The 23,208-nt window shown below is 41.0% G+C and overlaps 1 protein-coding gene across 1 annotated transcript; it reads left to right on the forward strand.

Annotated features, from left to right (window-relative positions):
* On the forward strand, window positions 1-22,944 carry LOC128511724 (mucin-17-like). Its single transcript, XM_053484704.1, has 11 exons — window positions 1-7; window positions 1,965-3,752; window positions 4,131-5,912; window positions 6,300-6,687; window positions 7,213-8,612; window positions 9,000-9,387; window positions 17,722-18,872; window positions 19,260-20,492; window positions 20,880-22,112; window positions 22,500-22,773; window positions 22,887-22,944. Exons 1-11 carry the CDS (start codon window positions 1-3, stop codon window positions 22,942-22,944), a joined length of 9,702 nt encoding a protein of 3,233 aa, XP_053340679.1.
* Window positions 22,945-23,208: the final 264 nt, after the last annotated feature.

Consider the following 23,208-nt stretch of genomic DNA (forward strand, 5'->3'; position numbering starts at 1 on the left):
ATGCAGGGTAAGTCTGACCCAATTTTAGCACAAAGGTTTTAAATTTAAGACATTTCTGCTGTATGTGTTACTGTAAATGTTATCAGTAGACGTATGTAGCAAAATTTTAAAATGCAATGCAGGTATGATTGTTGTTAAAGGAAAAATCTAAATTTTAGTGGTGTATAATCCTAGAAGCCACCATTTCATTCAGTTTTGTTCCTATACTGCCAAGAAAACTTATTTACATTTTAAGTTTTTTTCCATACTTGCCATACGTAAAGGATTTAGATCATTAAACAAAATGTAATATTACACAAAGATAACACAGATACAAAATGCAGTTTTTAAGTAGTGATTTCATTTATAAGGAGTAATACCCTGCTTTTCCTGCTAAATCATTAATGAACTGTGATTTTTGGAATTTTTTAAATAGAACATGTCTGACAAAGTGAGGGAGGCCAAAAAAGATTTTAAAAAAACAATACAATTTAATGAAATTTATGAAAAACAAAGTAATTGATATGTATCAGTCTGGAAAGGGTTACCAAGACATTTCTAAGGCTTTGGGACACCAGTGAACCACGGTCAGAGCCATACACTTAAGGTCAGTATTCATGATCCATGGGAGAATTGCAAGGCAAAGACACTGCTGACCAAAAAGAACACAAAGGGGCACTAACACAAAGTCTCACATCTGACAAAAAATCTCTTGATTATACAACAATATTCTGTGGACTGATAAGACAAAAGATTTTGGGAAATTATGTTACATCTGGCATAAAACTACCAATGCATTTCAAAAAATAAACCAACAGTCCTACCAATAGTTAAACATGGTGGTGGAAGTATGATGTAGTGATGAGTTGTCTTTTTGAACAAATCTTTACTCGTTCTTCACGTTAGTGAAGGAGAGTGATTTGTTAATTTTTTTACTGGGCATGTATGCGCAAATCATCACAAAAACCCATAGGTTATGTACAGGAAACAGAATTGAGCGATTCTTTCTCAATGACTCTTCTACTCCGAGGCGTTCGTTCTTTTGTCATGTGACTCACATAGACACTATGCAGTGCAGTACACAGGAAACAAAATTAAATGGTTCTCAAAGAGTCTTCAAGTCCCGAGTCGTTCGTTCTTTTGTCACGTGACTCCCATAGGCGCTATGCAGTGCAGTACACAGGAAACAGAATTGAGCGGTTTCAATGGTTCAAGTCCCGAGTCGGTTGTTTTACATTTGGGCATTTGGCAGACGCTCTTATCCAGAGACTTACATTTTTTATCTCATTATACAGGTGAGCAGTTGAGGTTAAGGGCCTTGCTCAAGGGCCCAACAGTGGCAACTTGGTGGTTGTGGGGTTTGAACCTGGGATCTTCCGAACCGTAGTCCAATTCCTTAACCACTGAGCTACCCCTGGCCACATGTTTTCATGTGATTCCCATAGACACTGTGCAGTGCAATAGATTTAAAAGATCGAACGACTCAGACTGGAAGATATAAGAGGTGTGCTATTCATTCTGTTTATTATAATATGTCCTCGGTTGCATTGTAATATTTTCATTACTGGAACTATAGCCAAAGTCACTAAAATGATTCAAACTTCCCATCACTAGTGTGATGATCTAGGCCTGCGTTGATAACCAGTAACCATTAATTTTGCACTCTACCAGAAAATTCTGAAGGAGAATGTCTGACCATCATTTTGTGACCCTAAGCTCAAGCACACTGTGCAGCAGGAAATTAATCTAAACGACCGACCGATGTCCACCTCTAAATATCACAAAAAAGCAAAATTAAGCAAAATTTTTTTGAGTAGCCTAGTCAAATTATGGATTAAATCCAATTAAGATGCTAAAAATATTGAAACAATTCTGCTAAGAGGAAAGAGACAAAAGTCTATCACAGCAGAAGAATGGATCACGGGTGCGAGACTAAGAAGTGATTTGAGGCAGTAGGGATTCTGACTGTGTTTTTCCGTTTCCAGATAGTACAATCCAAACAAGTTCCACACATTCACCATCAGCTACCCAGTCAGAACACACATTAATAACTTTTAACTCTGAAGCAACTGCCACTTCAAGCAATAATGAAGACACAACAACAGACATAACTAGACAACCCACTGAAACCTCAGAAGTGGCAGTAGGAACAAGTCAGGAATCTCCAGGATCGTCTTCCACAGAAGTACCAGCTACTTCATTTCCAACAACAGAAGCAATTACAGCATCAGAAAGTCCAATCCAAACGAGTCCCACAGTTTCTACAGCAGAGGGGTCAACACACATTATTGTGTTCTCTTCTACTGAAGATGTCCATTCAACATCATCCATAACAAAATCTCCTAAAACATCATCCATCTCTTCTGAAACTAGTGACATGACCTCAGAGTACGCATCAGCATTTCCAACCACAGATCAAACCATAGCTTCATTTTCTACCGCTGACTACTCCTCAACAATACTACCAACATTCACAGAATTTACAACTGAAACACCTCCAACAACAGAAACATCCACAGAAATATCTCCGGTTTCCTCATCTGAAGCCACACATTCACCATCAGCTACCCAGTCAGAACACACATTAACAACTTTTAACTCTGAAGCAACTGCCACTTCAAGCAATAATGAAGACACAACAACAGACATAACTAGACAACCCACTGAAACCTCAGAAGTGGCAGTAGGAACAAGTCAGGAATCTCCAGGATCTTCTTCCACAGAAGTACCAGCTACTTCATTTCCAACAACAGAAGCAATTACAACATCAGAAAGTCCAATCCAAACGAGTCCCACAGTTTCCACAACAGAGGGGTCAACACACATTACTGTGTTCTCTTCTACTGAAGATGTCCATTTAACATCATCCATAACAAAATCTCCTGAAACATCATCTATCTCTTCTGAAACTAGTGACATGACCTCAGAGTACGCATCAGCATTTCCAACCACAGATCAAACCATAGCTTCATTTTCTACCGCTGACTACTCCTCAACAATACTACCAACATTCACAGAATTTACAACTAAAACACCTCCAACAACAGAAACATCCACAGAAATATCTCCGGTTTCCTCATCTGAAGCCACACATTCACCATCAGCTACCCAGTCAGAACACACATTAACAACTTTTAACTCTGAAGCAACTGCCACTTCAAGCAATAATGAAGACACAACAACAGACATAACTAGACAACCCACTGAAACCTCAGAAGTATCAGTAGGAACAAGTCAGGAATCTCCAGGATCGTCTTCCACAGAAGTACCAGCTACTCCATTTCCAACAACAGAAACAATTACAACATCAGAAAGTCCAATCCAAACGAGTCCCACAGTTTCCACAACAGAGGGGTCAACACACATTACTGTGTTCTCTTCTACTGAAGATGTCCATTTAACATCATCCATAACAAAATCTCACGAAACATCCTCCATCTCTTCTGAAACTAGTGACATGACCTCAGAGTACGCATCAGCATTTCCAACCACTGATCACACCATAGCTTCATTTTCTACCGCTGACTACTCCTCAACAATACTACCAACATTCACAGAATTTACAACTAAAACACCTCCAACAACAGAAACATCCACAGAAATATCTCCGGTTTCCTCATCTAAAGCCACACATTCACCATCAGCTACCCAGTCAGAAAACACATTAACAACTTTTAACTCTGAAGCAACTGCCACTTCAAGCAATGATGGAGACACAACAACAGACATAACTAGACAACCCACTGAAACCTCAGAAGTGGCAGTAGGAACAAGTCAGGAATCTCCAGGATCGTCTTCCACAGAAGTACCAGCTACTTCATTTCCAACAACAGAAGCAATTACAGCATCAGAAAGTCCAATCCAAACGAGTCCCACAGTTTCCACAACAGAGAGGTCAACACACATCACTGTGTTCTCTTCAACTGAAGATGTCCATTTAACATCATTCATAACAAAATCTCCTGAAACATCATCCATCTCTTCTGAAACTAGTGACATGACCTCAGAGTACGCATCAACAATTCCAACCACAGATCAAACCATAGCTTCATTTTCTACCGCGGACTACTCCTCAACAATACTACCAACATTCACAGAATTTACAACTGAAACACCTCCAACAACAGAAACATCCACAGAAATATCTCCAGTTTCCTCATCTGAAGCCACACATTCACCATCAGCTACCCAGTCAGAACACACATTAACAACTTTTAACTCTGAAGCAACTGCCACTTCAAGCAATAATGAAGACACAACAACAGACATAACTAGACAACCCACTAAAACCTCAGAAGTGGCAGTAGGAACAAGTCAGGAATCTCCAGGATCGTCTTCCACAGAAGTACCAGCTACTTCATTTCCAACAACAGAAGCAATTACAGCATCAGAAAGTCCAATCCAAACGAGTCCCACAGTTTCCACAACAGAGGGGTCAACACACATCACTGTGTTCTCTTCAACTGAAGATGTCCATTTAACATCATCCATAACAAAATCTCCTGAAACATCATCCATCTCTTCTGAAACTAGTGACATGACCTCAGAGTACGCATCAGCATTTCCAACCACAGATCAAACCATAGCTTTATTTTCTACCGCTGACTACTCCTCAACAATACTACCAACATTCACAGAATTTACAACTGAAACACCTCCAACAACAGAAACATCCACAGAAATATCTCTGGTTTCCTCATCTGAAGCCACACATTCACCATCAGCTACCCAGTCAGAACACACATTAACAACTTTTAACTCTGAACCAACTGCCACTTCAAGCAATAATGAAGACACAACAACAGACATAACTAGACAACCTACTGAAACCTCAGAAGTGGCAGTAGGAACAAGTCAGGAATCTCCAGGATCGTCTTCCACAGAAGTACCAGCTACTTCATTTCCAAGAACAGAAGCAATTACAACATCAGAAAGTCCAATCCAAACGAGTCCCACAGTTTCCACAACAGAGGGGTCAACACACATTACTGGGTTCTCTTCTACTGAAGATGTCCATTTAACATCATCCATAACAAAATCTCCTGAAACATCATCTATCTCTTCTGAAACTAGTAACATGACCTCAGAGTACGCATCAGCATTTCCAACCACAGATCAAACCATAGCTTCATTTTCTACCGCTGACTACTCCTCAACAATACTACCACCATTTACAGAATTTACAACTGAAACACCTCCAACAACAGAAACATCCACAGAAATATCTCCGGTTTCCTTATCTAAAGCCACACATTCACCATCAGCTACCCAGTCAGAACACACACTAACAACTTTTATCTCTGAAGCAACTGCCACTTCAAGCAATAATGAAGACACAACAACAGACATAACTAGACAACCCACTGAAACCTCAGAAGTGGCAGTAGGAACAAGTCAGGAATCTCCAGGATCGTCTTCCACAGAAGTACCAGCTACTTCATTTCCAAGAACAGAAGCAATTACAACATCAGAAAGTCCAATCCAAACGAGTCCCACAGTTTCCACAACAGAGGGGTCAACACACATTACTGGGTTCTCTTCTACTGAAGATGTCCATTTAACATCATCCATAACAAAATCTCCTGAAACATCATCTATCTCTTCTGAAACTAGTAACATGACCTCAGAGTACGCATCAGCATTTCCAACCACAGATCAAACCATAGCTTCATTTTCTACCGCTGACTACTCCTCAACAATACTACCACCATTCACAGAATTTACAACTGAAACACCTCCAACAACAGAAACATCCACAGAAATATCTCCGGTTTCCTCATCTGAAGCCACACATTCACCATCAGCTACCCAGTCAGAACACACACTAACAACTTTTATCTCTGAAGCAACTGCCACTTCAAGCAATAATGAAGACACAACAACAGACATAACTAGACAACCCACTGAAACCTCAGAAGTGGCAGTAGGAACAAGTCAGGAATCTCCAGGATCGTCTTCCACAGAAGTACCAGCTACTTCATTTCCAACAAAAGAAGCAATTACAACATCAGAAAGTCCAATCCAAACAAGTCCCACAGTTTCCACAACAGAGGGGTCAACACACATTACTGTGTTCTCTTCTACTGAAGATGTCCATTTAACATCATCCATAACAAAATCTCCTGAAACATCATCTATCTCTTCTGAAACTAGTGACATGACCTCAGAGTACGCATCAGCATTTTCAACCACAGATCAAACCATAGCTTCATTTTCTACCGCTGACTACTCCTCAACAATACTACCAACATTCACAGAATTTACAACTGAAACACCTCCAACAACAGAAACATCCAAAGAAATATCTCCGGTTTCCTCATCTGAAGCCACACATTCACCATCAGCTACCCAGTCAGAACACACATTAACAACTTTTAACTCTGAAGCAACTGCCACTTCAAGCAATAATGAAGACACAACAACAGACATAACTAGACAACCCACTGAAACCTCAGAAGTATCAGTAGGAACAAGTCAGGAATCTCCAGGATCGTCTTCCACAGACGTACCAGCTACTTCATTTCCAACAACAGAAACAATTACAACATCAGAAAGTCCAATCCAAACGAGTCCCACAGTTTCCACAACAGAGGGGTCAACACACATTACTGTGTTCTCTTCTACTGAAGATGTCCATTTAACATCATCCATAACAAAATCTCACGAAACATCATCCATCTCTTCTGAAACTAGTGACATGACCTCAGAGTACGCATCAGCATTTCCAACCACTGATCACACCATAGCTTCATTTTCTACCGCTGACTACTCCTCAACAATACTACCAACATTCACAGAATTTACAACTGAAACACCTCCAACAACAGAAACATCCACAGAAATATCTCCGGTTTCCTCATCTGAAGCCACACATTCACCATCAGCTACCCAGTCAGAAAACACATTAACAACTTTTAACTCTGAAGCAACTGCCACTTCAAGCAATAATGGAGACACAACAACAGACATAACTAGACAACCCACTGAAACCTCAGAAGTGGCAGTAGGAACAAGTCAGGAATCTCCAGGATCGTCTTCCACAGAAGTACCAGCTACTTCATTTCCAACAACAGAAGCAATTACAACATCAGAAAGTCCAATCCAAACAAGTCCCACAGTTTCCACAACAGAGGGGTCAACACACATTACTGGGGTCTCTTCTACTGAAGATGTCAATTTAACATCATCCATAACAAAATCTCCTGAAACATCATCTATCTCTTCTGAAACTAGTAACATGACCTCAGAGTACGCATCAGCATTTCCAACCACAGATCAAACCATAGCTTCATTTTCTACCACTGACTACTCCTCAACAATACTACCACCATTCACAGAATTTACAACTGAAACACCTCCAACAACAGAAACATCCACAGAAATATCTCCGGTTTCCTCATCTGAAGCCACACATTCACCATCAGCTACCCAGTCAGAACACACACTAACAACTTTTATCTCTGAAGCAACTGCCACTTCAAGCAATAATGAAGACACAACAACAGACATAACTAGACAACCCACTGAAACCTCAGAAGTGGCAGTAGGAACAAGTCAGGAATCTCCAGGATCGTCTTCCACAAAAGTACCAGCTACTTCATTTCCAAATAAAGAAGCAATTACAACATCAAAAAGTCCAATCCAAACAAGTCCCACAGTTTCCACAACAGAGGGGTCAACACACATTACTGTGTTCTCTTCTACTGAAGATGTCCATTTAACATCATCCATAACAAAATCTCCTGAAACATCATCTATCTCTTCTGAAACTAGTGACATGACTTCAGAGTACGCATCAGCATTTTCAACCACAGATCAAACCATAGCTTCATTTTCTACCGCTGACTACTCCTCAACAATACTACCAACATTCACAGAAATTACAACTGAAACACCTCCAACAACAGAAACATCCAAAGAAATATCTCCGGTTTCCTCATCTGAAGCCACACATTCACCATCAGCTACCCAGTCAGAACACACATTAACAACTTTTAACTCTGAAGCAACTGCCACTTCAAGCAATAATGAAGACACAACAACAGACATAACTAGACAACCCACTGAAACCTCAGAAGTATCAGTAGGAACAAGTCAGGAATCTCCAAGATCGTCTTCCACAGACGTACCAGCTACTTCATTTCCAACAACAGAAACAATTACAACATCAGAAAGTCCAATCCAAACGAGTCCCACAGTTTCCACAACAGAGGGGTCAACACACATTACTGTGTTCTCTTCTACTGAAGATGTCCATTTAACATCATCCATAACAAAATCTCACGAAACATCATCCATCTCTTCTGAAACTAGTGACATGACCTCAGAGTACGCATCAGCATTTCCAACCACTGATCACACCATAGCTTCATTTTCTACCGCTGACTACTCTTCAACAATACTACCAACATTCACAGAATTTACAACTGAAACACCTCCAACAACAGAAACATCCACAGAAATATCTCCGGTTTCCTCATCTGAAGCCACACATTCACCATCAGCTACCCAGTCAGAAAACACATTAACAACTTTTAACTCTGAAGCAACTGCCACTTCAAGCAATAATGGAGACACAACAACAGACATAACTAGACAACCCACGGAAACCTCAGAAGTGGCAGTAGGAACAAGTCAGGAATCTTCAGGATCGTCTTCCACAGAAGTACCAGCTACTTCATTTCCAACAACAGAAGCAATTACAACATCAGAAAGTCCAATCCAAACAAGTCCCACAGTTTCCACAACAGAGGGGTCAACACACATTACTGGGGTCTCTTCTACTGAAGATGTCAATTTAACATCATCCATAACAAAATCTCCTGAAACATCATCTATCTCTTCTGAAACTAGTGACATGACTCCAGAGTACGCATCAGCATTTCCAACCACAGATCAAACCATAGCTTCATTTTCTACCGTTGACTACTCCTCAACAATACTACCACCATTTACAGAATTTACAACTGAAACACCTCCAACAACAGAAACATCCACAGAAATATCTCCGGTTTCCTCATCTGAAGCTACACATTCACCATCAGCTACCCAGTCAGAACACACACTAACAACTTTTATCTCTGAAGCAACTGCCACTTCAAGCAATAATGAAGACACAACAACAGACATAACTAGACAACCCACTGAAACTTCAGAAGTGGCAGTAGGAACAAGTCAGGAATCTCCAGGATCGTCTTCCACAGAAGTACAACCTACTTCATTTCCAACAACAGAAGCAATTACAGCATCAGAAAGTCCAATCCAAACGAGTCCCACAGTTTCCACAACAGAGGGGTCAACACACATCACTGTGTTCTCTTCAACTGAAGATGTCCATTTAACATCATCCATAACAAAATCTCCTGAAACATCATCCATCTCTTCTGAAACTAGTGACATGACCTCAGAGTACGCATCAGCATTTCCAACCACAGATCAAACCATAGCTTCATTTTCTACCGCTGACTACTCCTCAACAATACTACCAACATTCACAGAATTTACAACTGAAACACCTCCAACAACAGAAACATCCACAGAAATATCTCCGGTTTCCTCATCTGAAGCCACACATTCACCATCAGCTACCCAGTCAGAACACACATTAACAACTTTTAACTCTGAAGCAACTGCCACTTCAAGCAATGATGGAGACACAACAACAGACATAACTAGACAACCCACTGAAACCTCAGAAGTGGCAGTAGGAACAAGTCAGGAATCTCCAGGATCGTCTTCCACAGAAGTACCAGCTACTTCATTTCCAAGAACAGAAGCAATTACAACATCAGAAAGTCCAATCCAAACGAGTCCCACAGTTTCCACAACAGAGGGGTCAACACACATTACTGGGTTCTCTTCTACTGAAGATGTCCATTTAACATCATCCATAACAAAATCTCCTGAAACATCATCTATCTCTTCTGAAACTAGTAACATGACCTCAGAGTACGCATCAGCATTTCCAACCACAGATCAAACCATAGCTTCATTTTCTACCGCTGACTACTCCTCAACAATACTACCACCATTCACAGAATTTACAACTGAAACACCTCCAACAACAGAAACATCCACAGAAATATCTCCGGTTTCCTCATCTGAAGCCACACATTCACCATCAGCTACCCAGTCAGAACACACATTAACAACTTTTAACTTTGAAGCAACTGCCACTTCAAGCAATAATGAAGACACAACAACAGACATAACTAGACAACCCACTGAAACCTCAGAAGTATCAGTAGGAACAAGTCAGGAATCTCCAGGATCGTCTTCCACAGACGTACCAGCTACTTCATTTCCAACAACAGAAACAATTACAACATCAGAAAGTCCAATCCAAACGAGTCCCACAGTTTCCACAACAGAGGGGTCAACACACATTACTGTGTTCTCTTCTACTGAAGATGTCCATTTAACATCATCCATAACAAAATCTCACGAAACATCATCCATCTCTTCTGAAACTAGTGACATGACCTCAGAGTACGCATCAGCATTTCCAACCACTGATCACACCATAGCTTCATTTTCTACCGCTGACTACTCCTCAACAATACTACCAACATTCACAGAATTTACAACTGAAACACCTCCAACAACAGAAACATCCACAGAAATATCTCTGGTTTCCTCATCTGAAGCCACACATTCACCATCAGCTACCCAGTCAGAAAACACATTAACAACTTTTAACTCTGAAGCAACTGCCACTTCAAGCAATAATGGAGACACAACAACAGACATAACTAGACAACCCACTGAAACCTCAGAAGTGGCAGTAGGAACAAGTCAGGAATCTCCAGGATCGTCTTCCACAGAAGTACCAGCTACTTCATTTCCAACAACAGAAGCAATTACAACATCAGAAAGTCCAATCCAAACAAGTCCCACAGTTTCCACAACAGAGGGGTCAACACACATTACTGGGGTCTCTTCTACTGAAGATGTCAATTTAACATCATCCATAACAAAATCTCCTGAAACATCATCTATCTCTTCTGAAACTAGTAACATGACCTCAGAGTACGCATCAGCATTTCCAACCACAGATCAAACCATAGCTTCATTTTCTACCACTGACTACTCCTCAACAATACTACCACCATTCACAGAATTTACAACTGAAACACCTCCAACAACAGAAACATCCACAGAAATATCTCCGGTTTCCTCATCTGAAGCCACACATTCACCATCAGCTACCCAGTCAGAACACACATTAACAACTTTTAACTCTGAAGCAACTGCCACTTCAAGCAATAATGAAGACACAACAACAGACATAACTAGACAACCCACTGAAACCTCAGAAGTATCAGTAGGAACAAGTCAGGAATCTCCAGGATCGTCTTCCACAGACGTACCAGCTACTTCATTTCCAACAACAGAAACAATTACAACATCAGAAAGTCCAATCCAAACGAGTCCCACAGTTTCCACAACAGAGGGGTCAACACACATTACTGTGTTCTCTTCTACTGAAGATGTCCATTTAACATCATCCATAACAATATCTCACGAAACATCATCCATCTCTTCTGAAACTAGTGACATGACCTCAGAGTACGCATCAGCATTTCCAACCACAGATCAAACCATAGCTTCATTTTCTACCGCTGACTACTCCTCAACAATACTACCAACATTCACAGAGTTTACAACTAAAACACCTCCAACAACAGAAACATCCACAGAAATATCTCCGGTTTCCTCATCTGAAGCCACACATTCACCATCAGCTACCCAGTCAGAACACACATTAACAACTTTTAACTCTGAAGCAACTGCCACTTCAAGCAATAATGAAGACACAACAACAGACATAACTAGACAACCCACTGAAACCTCAGAAGTGGCAGTAGGAACAAGTCAGGAATCTCCAGGATCGTCTTCCACAGAAGTACCAGCTACTTCATTTCCAACAACAGAAACAATTACAGCATCAGAAAGTCCAATCCAAACGAGTCCCACAGTTTCCACAACAGAGAGGTCAACACACATCACTGTGTTCTCTTCAACTGAAGATGTCCATTTAACATCATCCATAACAAAATCTCCTGAAACATCATCTATCTCTTCTGAAACTAGTGACATGACCTCAGAGTACGCATCAGCATTTCCAACCACAGATCAAACCATAGCTTCATTTTCTACCGCTGACTACTCCTCAACAATACTACCAACATTCACAGAATTTACAACTGAAACACCTCCAACAACAGAAACATCCACAGAAATATCTCCGGTTTCCTCATCTGAAGCCACACATTCACCATCAGCTACCCAGTCAGAACACACATTAACAACTTTTAACTCTGAAGCAACTGCCACTTCAAGGAATAATGAAGACACAACAACAGACATAACTAGACAACCCACTGAAACTTCAGAAGTGGCAGTAGGAACAAGTCAGGAATCTCCGGGATCACCTTCCACAGAAGTACAACCTCCTTCATTTCCAACAACAGAAACAATTACAGCATCAGAAAGTCCAATCCAAACGAGTCCCACAGTTTCCACAACAGAGGGGTCAACACACATTACTGTGTTCTCTTCTACTGAAGATGTCCATTTAACATCATCCATAACAAAATCTCACGAAACATCATCCATCTCTTCTGAAACTAGTGACATGACCTCAGAGTACGCATCAGCATTTCCAACCACTGATCACACCATAGCTTCATTTTCTACCGCTGACTACTCTTCAACAATACTACCAACATTCACAGAATTTACAACTGAAACACCTCCAACAACAGAAACATCCACAGAAATATCTCCGGTTTCCTCATCTGAAGCCACACATTCACCATCAGCTACCCAGTCAGAAAACACATTAACAACTTTTAACTCTGAAGCAACTGCCACTTCAAGCAATAATGGAGACACAACAACAGACATAACTAGACAACCCACTGAAACCTCAGAAGTGGCAGTAGGAACAAGTCAGGAATCTTCAGGATCGTCTTCCACAGAAGTACCAGCTACTTCATTTCCAACAACAGAAGCAATTACAACATCAGAAAGTCCAATCCAAACAAGTCCCACAGTTTCCACAACAGAGGGGTCAACACACATTACTGGGGTCTCTTCTACTGAAGATGTCAATTTAACATCATCCATAACAAAATCTCCTGAAACATCATCTATCTCTTCTGAAACTAGTGACATGACTCCAGAGTACGCATCAGCATTTCCAACCACAGATCAAACCATAGCTTCATTTTCTACCGTTGACTACTCCTCAACAATACTACCACCATTTACAGAATTTACAACTGAAACACCTCCAACAACAGAAACATCCACAGAAATATCTCCGGTTTCCTCATCTGAAGCTACACATTCACCATCAGCTACCCAGTCAGAACACACACTAACAACTTTTATCTCTGAAGCAACTGCCACTTCAAGCAATAATGAAGACACAACAACAGACATAACTAGACAACCCACTGAAACTTCAGAAGTGGCAGTAGGAACAAGTCAGGAATCTCCAGGATCGTCTTCCACAGAAGTACAACCTACTTCATTTCCAACAACAGAAGCAATTACAGCATCAGAAAGTCCAATCCAAACGAGTCCCACAGTTTCCACAACAGAGGGGTCAACACACATCACTGTGTTCTCTTCAACTGAAGATGTCCATTTAACATCATCCATAACAAAATCTCCTGAAACATCATCCATCTCTTCTGAAACTAGTGACATGACCTCAGAGTACGCATCAGCATTTCCAACCACAGATCAAACCATAGCTTCATTTTCTACCGCTGACTACTCCTCAACAATACTACCAACATTCACAGAATTTACAACTGAAACACCTCCAACAACAGAAACATCCACAGAAATATCTCCGGTTTCCTCATCTGAAGCCACACATTCACCATCAGCTACCCAGTCAGAACACACATTAACAACTTTTAACTCTGAAGCAACTGCCACTTCAAGCAATGATGGAGACACAACAACAGACATAACTAGACAACCCACTGAAACCTCAGAAGTGGCAGTAGGAACAAGTCAGGAATCTCCAGGATCGTCTTCCACAGAAGTACCAGCTACTTCATTTCCAAGAACAGAAGCAATTACAACATCAGAAAGTCCAATCCAAACGAGTCCCACAGTTTCCACAACAGAGGGGTCAACACACATTACTGGGTTCTCTTCTACTGAAGATGTCCATTTAACATCATCCATAACAAAATCTCCTGAAACATCATCTATCTCTTCTGAAACTAGTAACATGACCTCAGAGTACGCATCAGCATTTCCAACCACAGATCAAACCATAGCTTCATTTTCTACCGCTGACTTATCCTCAACAATACTACCACCATTCACAGAATTTACAACTGAAACACCTCCAACAACAGAAACATCCACAGAAATATCTCCGGTTTCCTCATCTGAAGCCACACATTCACCATCAGCTACCCAGTCAGAACACACATTAACAACTTTTAACTCTGAAGCAACTGCCACTTCAAGCAATAATGAAGACACAACAACAGACATAACTAGACAACCCACTGAAACCTCAGAAGTATCAGTAGGAACAAGTCAGGAATCTCCAGGATCGTCTTCCACAGACGTACCAGCTACTTCATTTCCAACAACAGAAACAATTACAACATCAGAAAGTCCAATCCAAACGAGTCCCACAGTTTCCACAACAGAGGGGTCAACACACATTACTGTGTTCTCTTCTACTGAAGATGTCCATTTAACATCATCCATAACAAAATCTCACGAAACATCATCCATCTCTTCTGAAACTAGTGACATGACCTCAGAGTACGCATCAGCATTTCCAACCACTGATCACACCATAGCTTCATTTTCTACCGCTGACTACTCCTCAACAATACTACCAACATTCACAGAATTTACAACTGAAACACCTCCAACAACAGAAACATCCACAGAAATATCTCTGGTTTCCTCATCTGAAGCCACACATTCACCATCAGCTACCCAGTCAGAAAACACATTAACAACTTTTAACTCTGAAGCAACTGCCACTTCAAGCAATAATGGAGACACAACAACAGACATAACTAGACAACCCACTGAAACCTCAGAAGTGGCAGTAGGAACAAGTCAGGAATCTCCAGGATCGTCTTCCACAGAAGTACCAGCTACTTCATTTCCAACAACAGAAGCAATTACAACATCAGAAAGTCCAATCCAAACAAGTCCCACAGTTTCCACAACAGAGGGGTCAACACACATTACTGGGGTCTCTTCTACTGAAGATGTCAATTTAACATCATCCATAACAAAATCTCCTGAAACATCATCTATCTCTTCTGAAACTAGTAACATGACCTCAGAGTACGCATCAGCATTTCCAACCACAGATCAAACCATAGCTTCATTTTCTACCACTGACTACTCCTCAACAATACTACCACCATTCACAGAATTTACAACTGAAACACCTCCAACAACAGAAACATCCACAGAAATATCTCCGGTTTCCTCATCTGAAGCCACACATTCACCATCAGCTACCCAGTCAGAACACACATTAACAACTTTTAACTCTGAAGCAACTGCCACTTCAAGCAATAATGAAGACACAACAACAGACATAACTAGACAACCCACTGAAACCTCAGAAGTATCAGTAGGAACAAGTCAGGAATCTCCAGGATCGTCTTCCACAGACGTACCAGCTACTTCATTTCCAACAACAGAAACAATTACAACATCAGAAAGTCCAATCCAAACGAGTCCCACAGTTTCCACAACAGAGGGGTCAACACACATTACTGTGTTCTCTTCTACTGAAGATGTCCATTTAACATCATCCATAACAATATCTCACGAAACATCATCCATCTCTTCTGAAACTAGTGACATGACCTCAGAGTACGCATCAGCATTTCCAACCACAGATCAAACCATAGCTTCATTTTCTACCGCTGACTACTCCTCAACAATACTACCAACATTCACAGAGTTTACAACTAAAACACCTCCAACAACAGAAACATCCACAGAAATATCTCCGGTTTCCTCATCTGAAGCCACACATTCACCATCAGCTACCCAGTCAGAACACACATTAACAACTTTTAACTCTGAAGCAACTGCCACTTCAAGCAATAATGAAGACACAACAACAGACATAACTAGACAACCCACTGAAACCTCAGAAGTGGCAGTAGGAACAAGTCAGGAATCTCCAGGATCGTCTTCCACAGAAGTACCAGCTACTTCATTTCCAACAACAGAAACAATTACAGCATCAGAAAGTCCAATCCAAACGAGTCCCACAGTTTCCACAACAGAGAGGTCAACACACATCACTGTGTTCTCTTCAACTGAAGATGTCCATTTAACATCATCCATAACAAAATCTCCTGAAACATCATCCATCTCTTCTGAAACTAGTGACATGACCTCAGAGTACGCATCAGCATTTCCAACCACAGATCAAACCATAGCTTCATTTTCTACCGCTGACTACTCCTCCACAATACTACCAACATTCACAGAATTTACAACTGAAACACTTCCAACAACAGAAACATCCACAGAAATATCTCCGGTTTCCTCATCTGAAGCCACACATTCACCATCAGCTACCCAGTCAGAACACACATTAACAAGTTTTAACTCTGAAGCAACTGCCACTTCAAGCAATAATGAAGACACAACAACAGACATAACTAGACAACCCACTGAAACCTCAGAAGTGGCAGTAGGAACAAGTCAGGAATCTCCAGGATCGTCTTCCACAGAAGTACCAGCTACTTCATTTCCAACAACAGAAACAATTACAGCATCAGAAAGTCCAATCCAAACGAGTCCCACAGTTTCCACAACAGAGAGGTCAACACACATCACTGTGTTCTCTTCAACTGAAGATGTCCATTTAACATCATCCATAACAAAATCTCCTGAAACATCATCTATCTCTTCTGAAACTAGTGACATGACCTCAGAGTACGCATCAGCATTTCCAACCACAGATCAAACCATAGCTTCATTTTCTACCGCTGACTACTCCTCAACAATACTACCAACATTCACAGAATTTACAACTGAAACACCTCCAACAACAGAAACATCCACAGAAATATCTCCGGTTTCCTCATCTGAAGCCACACATTCACCATCAGCTACCCAGTCAGAACACACATTAACAACTTTTAACTCTGAAGCAACTGCCACTTCAAGGAATAATGAAGACACAACAACAGACATAACTAGACAACCCACTGAAACTTCAGAAGTGGCAGTAGGAACAAGTCAGGAATCTCCGGGATCACCTTCCACAGAAGTACAACCTCCTTCATTTCCAACAACAGAAACAATTACAGCATCAGAAAGTCCAATCCAAACGAGTCCCACAGTTTCCACAACAGAGAGGTCAACACACATCACTGTGTTCTCTTCAACTGAAGATGTCCATTTAACATCATCCATAACAAAATCTCCTGAAACATCATCTATCTCTTCTGAAACTAGTGACATGACCTCAGAGTACGCATCAGCATTTCCAACCACAGATCAAACCATAGCTTCATTTTCTACCGCTGACTACTCCTCAACAATACTACCAACATTCACAGAATTTACAACTGAAACACCTCCAACAACAGAAACATCCACAGAAATATCTCCGGTTTCCTCATCTGAAGCCACACATTCACCATCAGCTACCCAGTCAGAACACACATTAACAACTTTTAACTCTGAAGCAACTGCCACTTCAAGGAATAATGAAGACACAACAACAGACATAACTAGACAACCCACTGAAACTTCAGAAGTGGCAGTAGGAACAAGTCAGGAATCTCCGGGATCACCTTCCACAGAAGTACAACCTCCTTCATTTCCAACAACAGAAGCAATTACAGCATCAGAAAGTCCAATCCAATCGAGTCCCACAATTTCCACAACAGAGGGGTCAACACACATCACTGTGTTCTCTTCAACTGAAGATGTCCATTTAACATCATCCATAACAAAATCTCCTGAAACATCATCCATCTCTTCTGAAACTAGTGACATGACCTCAGAGTACGCATCAGCATTTCCAACTACAGATCAAACCATAGCTTCATTTTCTACCGTTGACTACTCCTCAACAATACTACCACCATTTACAGAATTTACAACTGAAACACCTCCAACAACAGAAACATCCACAGAAATATCTCCGGTTTCCTCATCTGAAGCCACACATTCACCATCAGCTACCCAGTCAGAAAACACATTAACAACTTTTAACTCTGAAGCAACTGCCACTTCAAGCAATAATGGAGACACAACAACAGACATAACTAGACAACCCACTGAAACCTCAGAAGTGGCAGTAGGAACAAGTCAGGAATCTTCAGGATCGTCTTCCACAGAAGTACCAGCTACTTCATTTCCAACAACAGAAGCAATTACAACATCAGAAAGTCCAATCCAAACAAGTCCCACAGTTTCCACAACAGAGGGGTCAACACACATTACTGGGGTCTCTTCTACTGAAGATGTCAATTTAACATCATCCATAACAAAATCTCCTGAAACATCATCTATCTCTTCTGAAACTAGTGACATGACTCCAGAGTACGCATCAGCATTTCCAACCACAGATCAAACCATAGCTTCATTTTCTACCGTTGACTACTCCTCAACAATACTACCACCATTTACAGAATTTACAACTGAAACACCTCCAACAACAGAAACATCCACAGAAATATCTCCGGTTTCCTCATCTGAAGCTACACATTCACCATCAGCTACCCAGTCAGAACACACACTAACAACTTTTATCTCTGAAGCAACTGCCACTTCAAGCAATAATGAAGACACAACAACAGACATAACTAGACAACCCACTGAAACTTCAGAAGTGGCAGTAGGAACAAGTCAGGAATCTCCAGGATCGTCTTCCACAGAAGTACAACCTACTTCATTTCCAACAACAGAAGCAATTACAGCATCAGAAAGTCCAATCCAAACGAGTCCCACAGTTTCCACAACAGAGGGGTCAACACACATCACTGTGTTCTCTTCAACTGAAGATGTCCATTTAACATCATCCATAACAAAATCTCCTGAAACATCATCCATCTCTTCTGAAACTAGTGACATGACCTCAGAGTACGCATCAGCATTTCCAACCACAGATCAAACCATAGCTTCATTTTCTACCGCTGACTACTCCTCAACAATACTACCAACATTCACAGAATTTACAACTGAAACACCTCCAACAACAGAAACATCCACAGAAATATCTCCGGTTTCCTCATCTGAAGCCACACATTCACCATCAGCTACCCAGTCAGAACACACATTAACAACTTTTAACTCTGAAGCAACTGCCACTTCAAGCAATGATGGAGACACAACAACAGACATAACTAGACAACCCACTGAAACCTCAGAAGTGGCAGTAGGAACAAGTCAGGAATCTCCAGGATCGTCTTCCACAGAAGTACCAGCTACTTCATTTCCAAGAACAGAAGCAATTACAACATCAGAAAGTCCAATCCAAACGAGTCCCACAGTTTCCACAACAGAGGGGTCAACACACATTACTGGGTTCTCTTCTACTGAAGATGTCCATTTAACATCATCCATAACAAAATCTCCTGAAACATCATCTATCTCTTCTGAAACTAGTAACATGACCTCAGAGTACGCATCAGCATTTCCAACCACAGATCAAACCATAGCTTCATTTTCTACCGCTGACTTATCCTCAACAATACTACCACCATTCACAGAATTTACAACTGAAACACCTCCAACAACAGAAACATCCACAGAAATATCTCCGGTTTCCTCATCTGAAGCCACACATTCACCATCAGCTACCCAGTCAGAACACACATTAACAACTTTTAACTCTGAAGCAACTGCCACTTCAAGCAATAATGAAGACACAACAACAGACATAACTAGACAACCCACTGAAACCTCAGAAGTATCAGTAGGAACAAGTCAGGAATCTCCAGGATCGTCTTCCACAGACGTACCAGCTACTTCATTTCCAACAACAGAAACAATTACAACATCAGAAAGTCCAATCCAAACGAGTCCCACAGTTTCCACAACAGAGGGGTCAACACACATTACTGTGTTCTCTTCTACTGAAGATGTCCATTTAACATCATCCATAACAAAATCTCACGAAACATCATCCATCTCTTCTGAAACTAGTGACATGACCTCAGAGTACGCATCAGCATTTCCAACCACTGATCACACCATAGCTTCATTTTCTACCGCTGACTACTCCTCAACAATACTACCAACATTCACAGAATTTACAACTGAAACACCTCCAACAACAGAAACATCCACAGAAATATCTCTGGTTTCCTCATCTGAAGCCACACATTCACCATCAGCTACCCAGTCAGAAAACACATTAACAACTTTTAACTCTGAAGCAACTGCCACTTCAAGCAATAATGGAGACACAACAACAGACATAACTAGACAACCCACTGAAACCTCAGAAGTGGCAGTAGGAACAAGTCAGGAATCTCCAGGATCGTCTTCCACAGAAGTACCAGCTACTTCATTTCCAACAACAGAAGCAATTACAACATCAGAAAGTCCAATCCAAACAAGTCCCACAGTTTCCACAACAGAGGGGTCAACACACATTACTGGGGTCTCTTCTACTGAAGATGTCAATTTAACATCATCCATAACAAAATCTCCTGAAACATCATCTATCTCTTCTGAAACTAGTAACATGACCTCAGAGTACGCATCAGCATTTCCAACCACAGATCAAACCATAGCTTCATTTTCTACCACTGACTACTCCTCAACAATACTACCACCATTCACAGAATTTACAACTGAAACACCTCCAACAACAGAAACATCCACAGAAATATCTCCGGTTTCCTCATCTGAAGCCACACATTCACCATCAGCTACCCAGTCAGAACACACATTAACAACTTTTAACTCTGAAGCAACTGCCACTTCAAGCAATAATGAAGACACAACAACAGACATAACTAGACAACCCACTGAAACCTCAGAAGTATCAGTAGGAACAAGTCAGGAATCTCCAGGATCGTCTTCCACAGACGTACCAGCTACTTCATTTCCAACAACAGAAACAATTACAACATCAGAAAGTCCAATCCAAACGAGTCCCACAGTTTCCACAACAGAGGGGTCAACACACATTACTGTGTTCTCTTCTACTGAAGATGTCCATTTAACATCATCCATAACAATATCTCACGAAACATCATCCATCTCTTCTGAAACTAGTGACATGACCTCAGAGTACGCATCAGCATTTCCAACCACAGATCAAACCATAGCTTCATTTTCTACCGCTGACTACTCCTCAACAATACTACCAACATTCACAGAGTTTACAACTAAAACACCTCCAACAACAGAAACATCCACAGAAATATCTCCGGTTTCCTCATCTGAAGCCACACATTCACCATCAGCTACCCAGTCAGAACACACATTAACAACTTTTAACTCTGAAGCAACTGCCACTTCAAGCAATAATGAAGACACAACAACAGACATAACTAGACAACCCACTGAAACCTCAGAAGTGGCAGTAGGAACAAGTCAGGAATCTCCAGGATCGTCTTCCACAGAAGTACCAGCTACTTCATTTCCAACAACAGAAACAATTACAGCATCAGAAAGTCCAATCCAAACGAGTCCCACAGTTTCCACAACAGAGAGGTCAACACACATCACTGTGTTCTCTTCAACTGAAGATGTCCATTTAACATCATCCATAACAAAATCTCCTGAAACATCATCCATCTCTTCTGAAACTAGTGACATGACCTCAGAGTACGCATCAGCATTTCCAACCACAGATCAAACCATAGCTTCATTTTCTACCGCTGACTACTCCTCCACAATACTACCAACATTCACAGAATTTACAACTGAAACACTTCCAACAACAGAAACATCCACAGAAATATCTCCGGTTTCCTCATCTGAAGCCACACATTCACCATCAGCTACCCAGTCAGAACACACATTAACAAGTTTTAACTCTGAAGCAACTGCCACTTCAAGCAATAATGAAGACACAACAACAGACATAACTAGACAACCCACTGAAACCTCAGAAGTGGCAGTAGGAACAAGTCAGGAATCTCCAGGATCGTCTTCCACAGAAGTACCAGCTACTTCATTTCCAACAACAGAAACAATTACAGCATCAGAAAGTCCAATCCAAACGAGTCCCACAGTTTCCACAACAGAGAGGTCAACACACATCACTGTGTTCTCTTCAACTGAAGATGTCCATTTAACATCATCCATAACAAAATCTCCTGAAACATCATCTATCTCTTCTGAAACTAGTGACATGACCTCAGAGTACGCATCAGCATTTCCAACCACAGATCAAACCATAGCTTCATTTTCTACCGCTGACTACTCCTCAACAATACTACCAACATTCACAGAATTTACAACTGAAACACCTCCAACAACAGAAACATCCACAGAAATATCTCCGGTTTCCTCATCTGAAGCCACACATTCACCATCAGCTACCCAGTCAGAACACACATTAACAACTTTTAACTCTGAAGCAACTGCCACTTCAAGGAATAATGAAGACACAACAACAGACATAACTAGACAACCCACTGAAACTTCAGAAGTGGCAGTAGGAACAAGTCAGGAATCTCCGGGATCACCTTCCACAGAAGTACAACCTCCTTCATTTCCAACAACAGAAACAATTACAGCATCAGAAAGTCCAATCCAAACGAGTCCCACAGTTTCCACAACAGAGAGGTCAACACACATCACTGTGTTCTCTTCAACTGAAGATGTCCATTTAACATCATCCATAACAAAATCTCCTGAAACATCATCTATCTCTTCTGAAACTAGTGACATGACCTCAGAGTACGCATCAGCATTTCCAACCACAGATCAAACCATAGCTTCATTTTCTACCGCTGACTACTCCTCAACAATACTACCAACATTCACAGAATTTACAACTGAAACACCTCCAACAACAGAAACATCCACAGAAATATCTCCGGTTTCCTCATCTGAAGCCACACATTCACCATCAGCTACCCAGTCAGAACACACATTAACAACTTTTAACTCTGAAGCAACTGCCACTTCAAGGAATAATGAAGACACAACAACAGACATAACTAGACAACCCACTGAAACTTCAGAAGTGGCAGTAGGAACAAGTCAGGAATCTCCGGG

The sequence above is a fragment of the Clarias gariepinus genome, chromosome 23 (genome assembly GCF_024256425.1).
Source record: "Clarias gariepinus isolate MV-2021 ecotype Netherlands chromosome 23, CGAR_prim_01v2, whole genome shotgun sequence".
Classification (NCBI taxonomy): Eukaryota; Metazoa; Chordata; class Actinopteri; order Siluriformes; family Clariidae; genus Clarias; species Clarias gariepinus.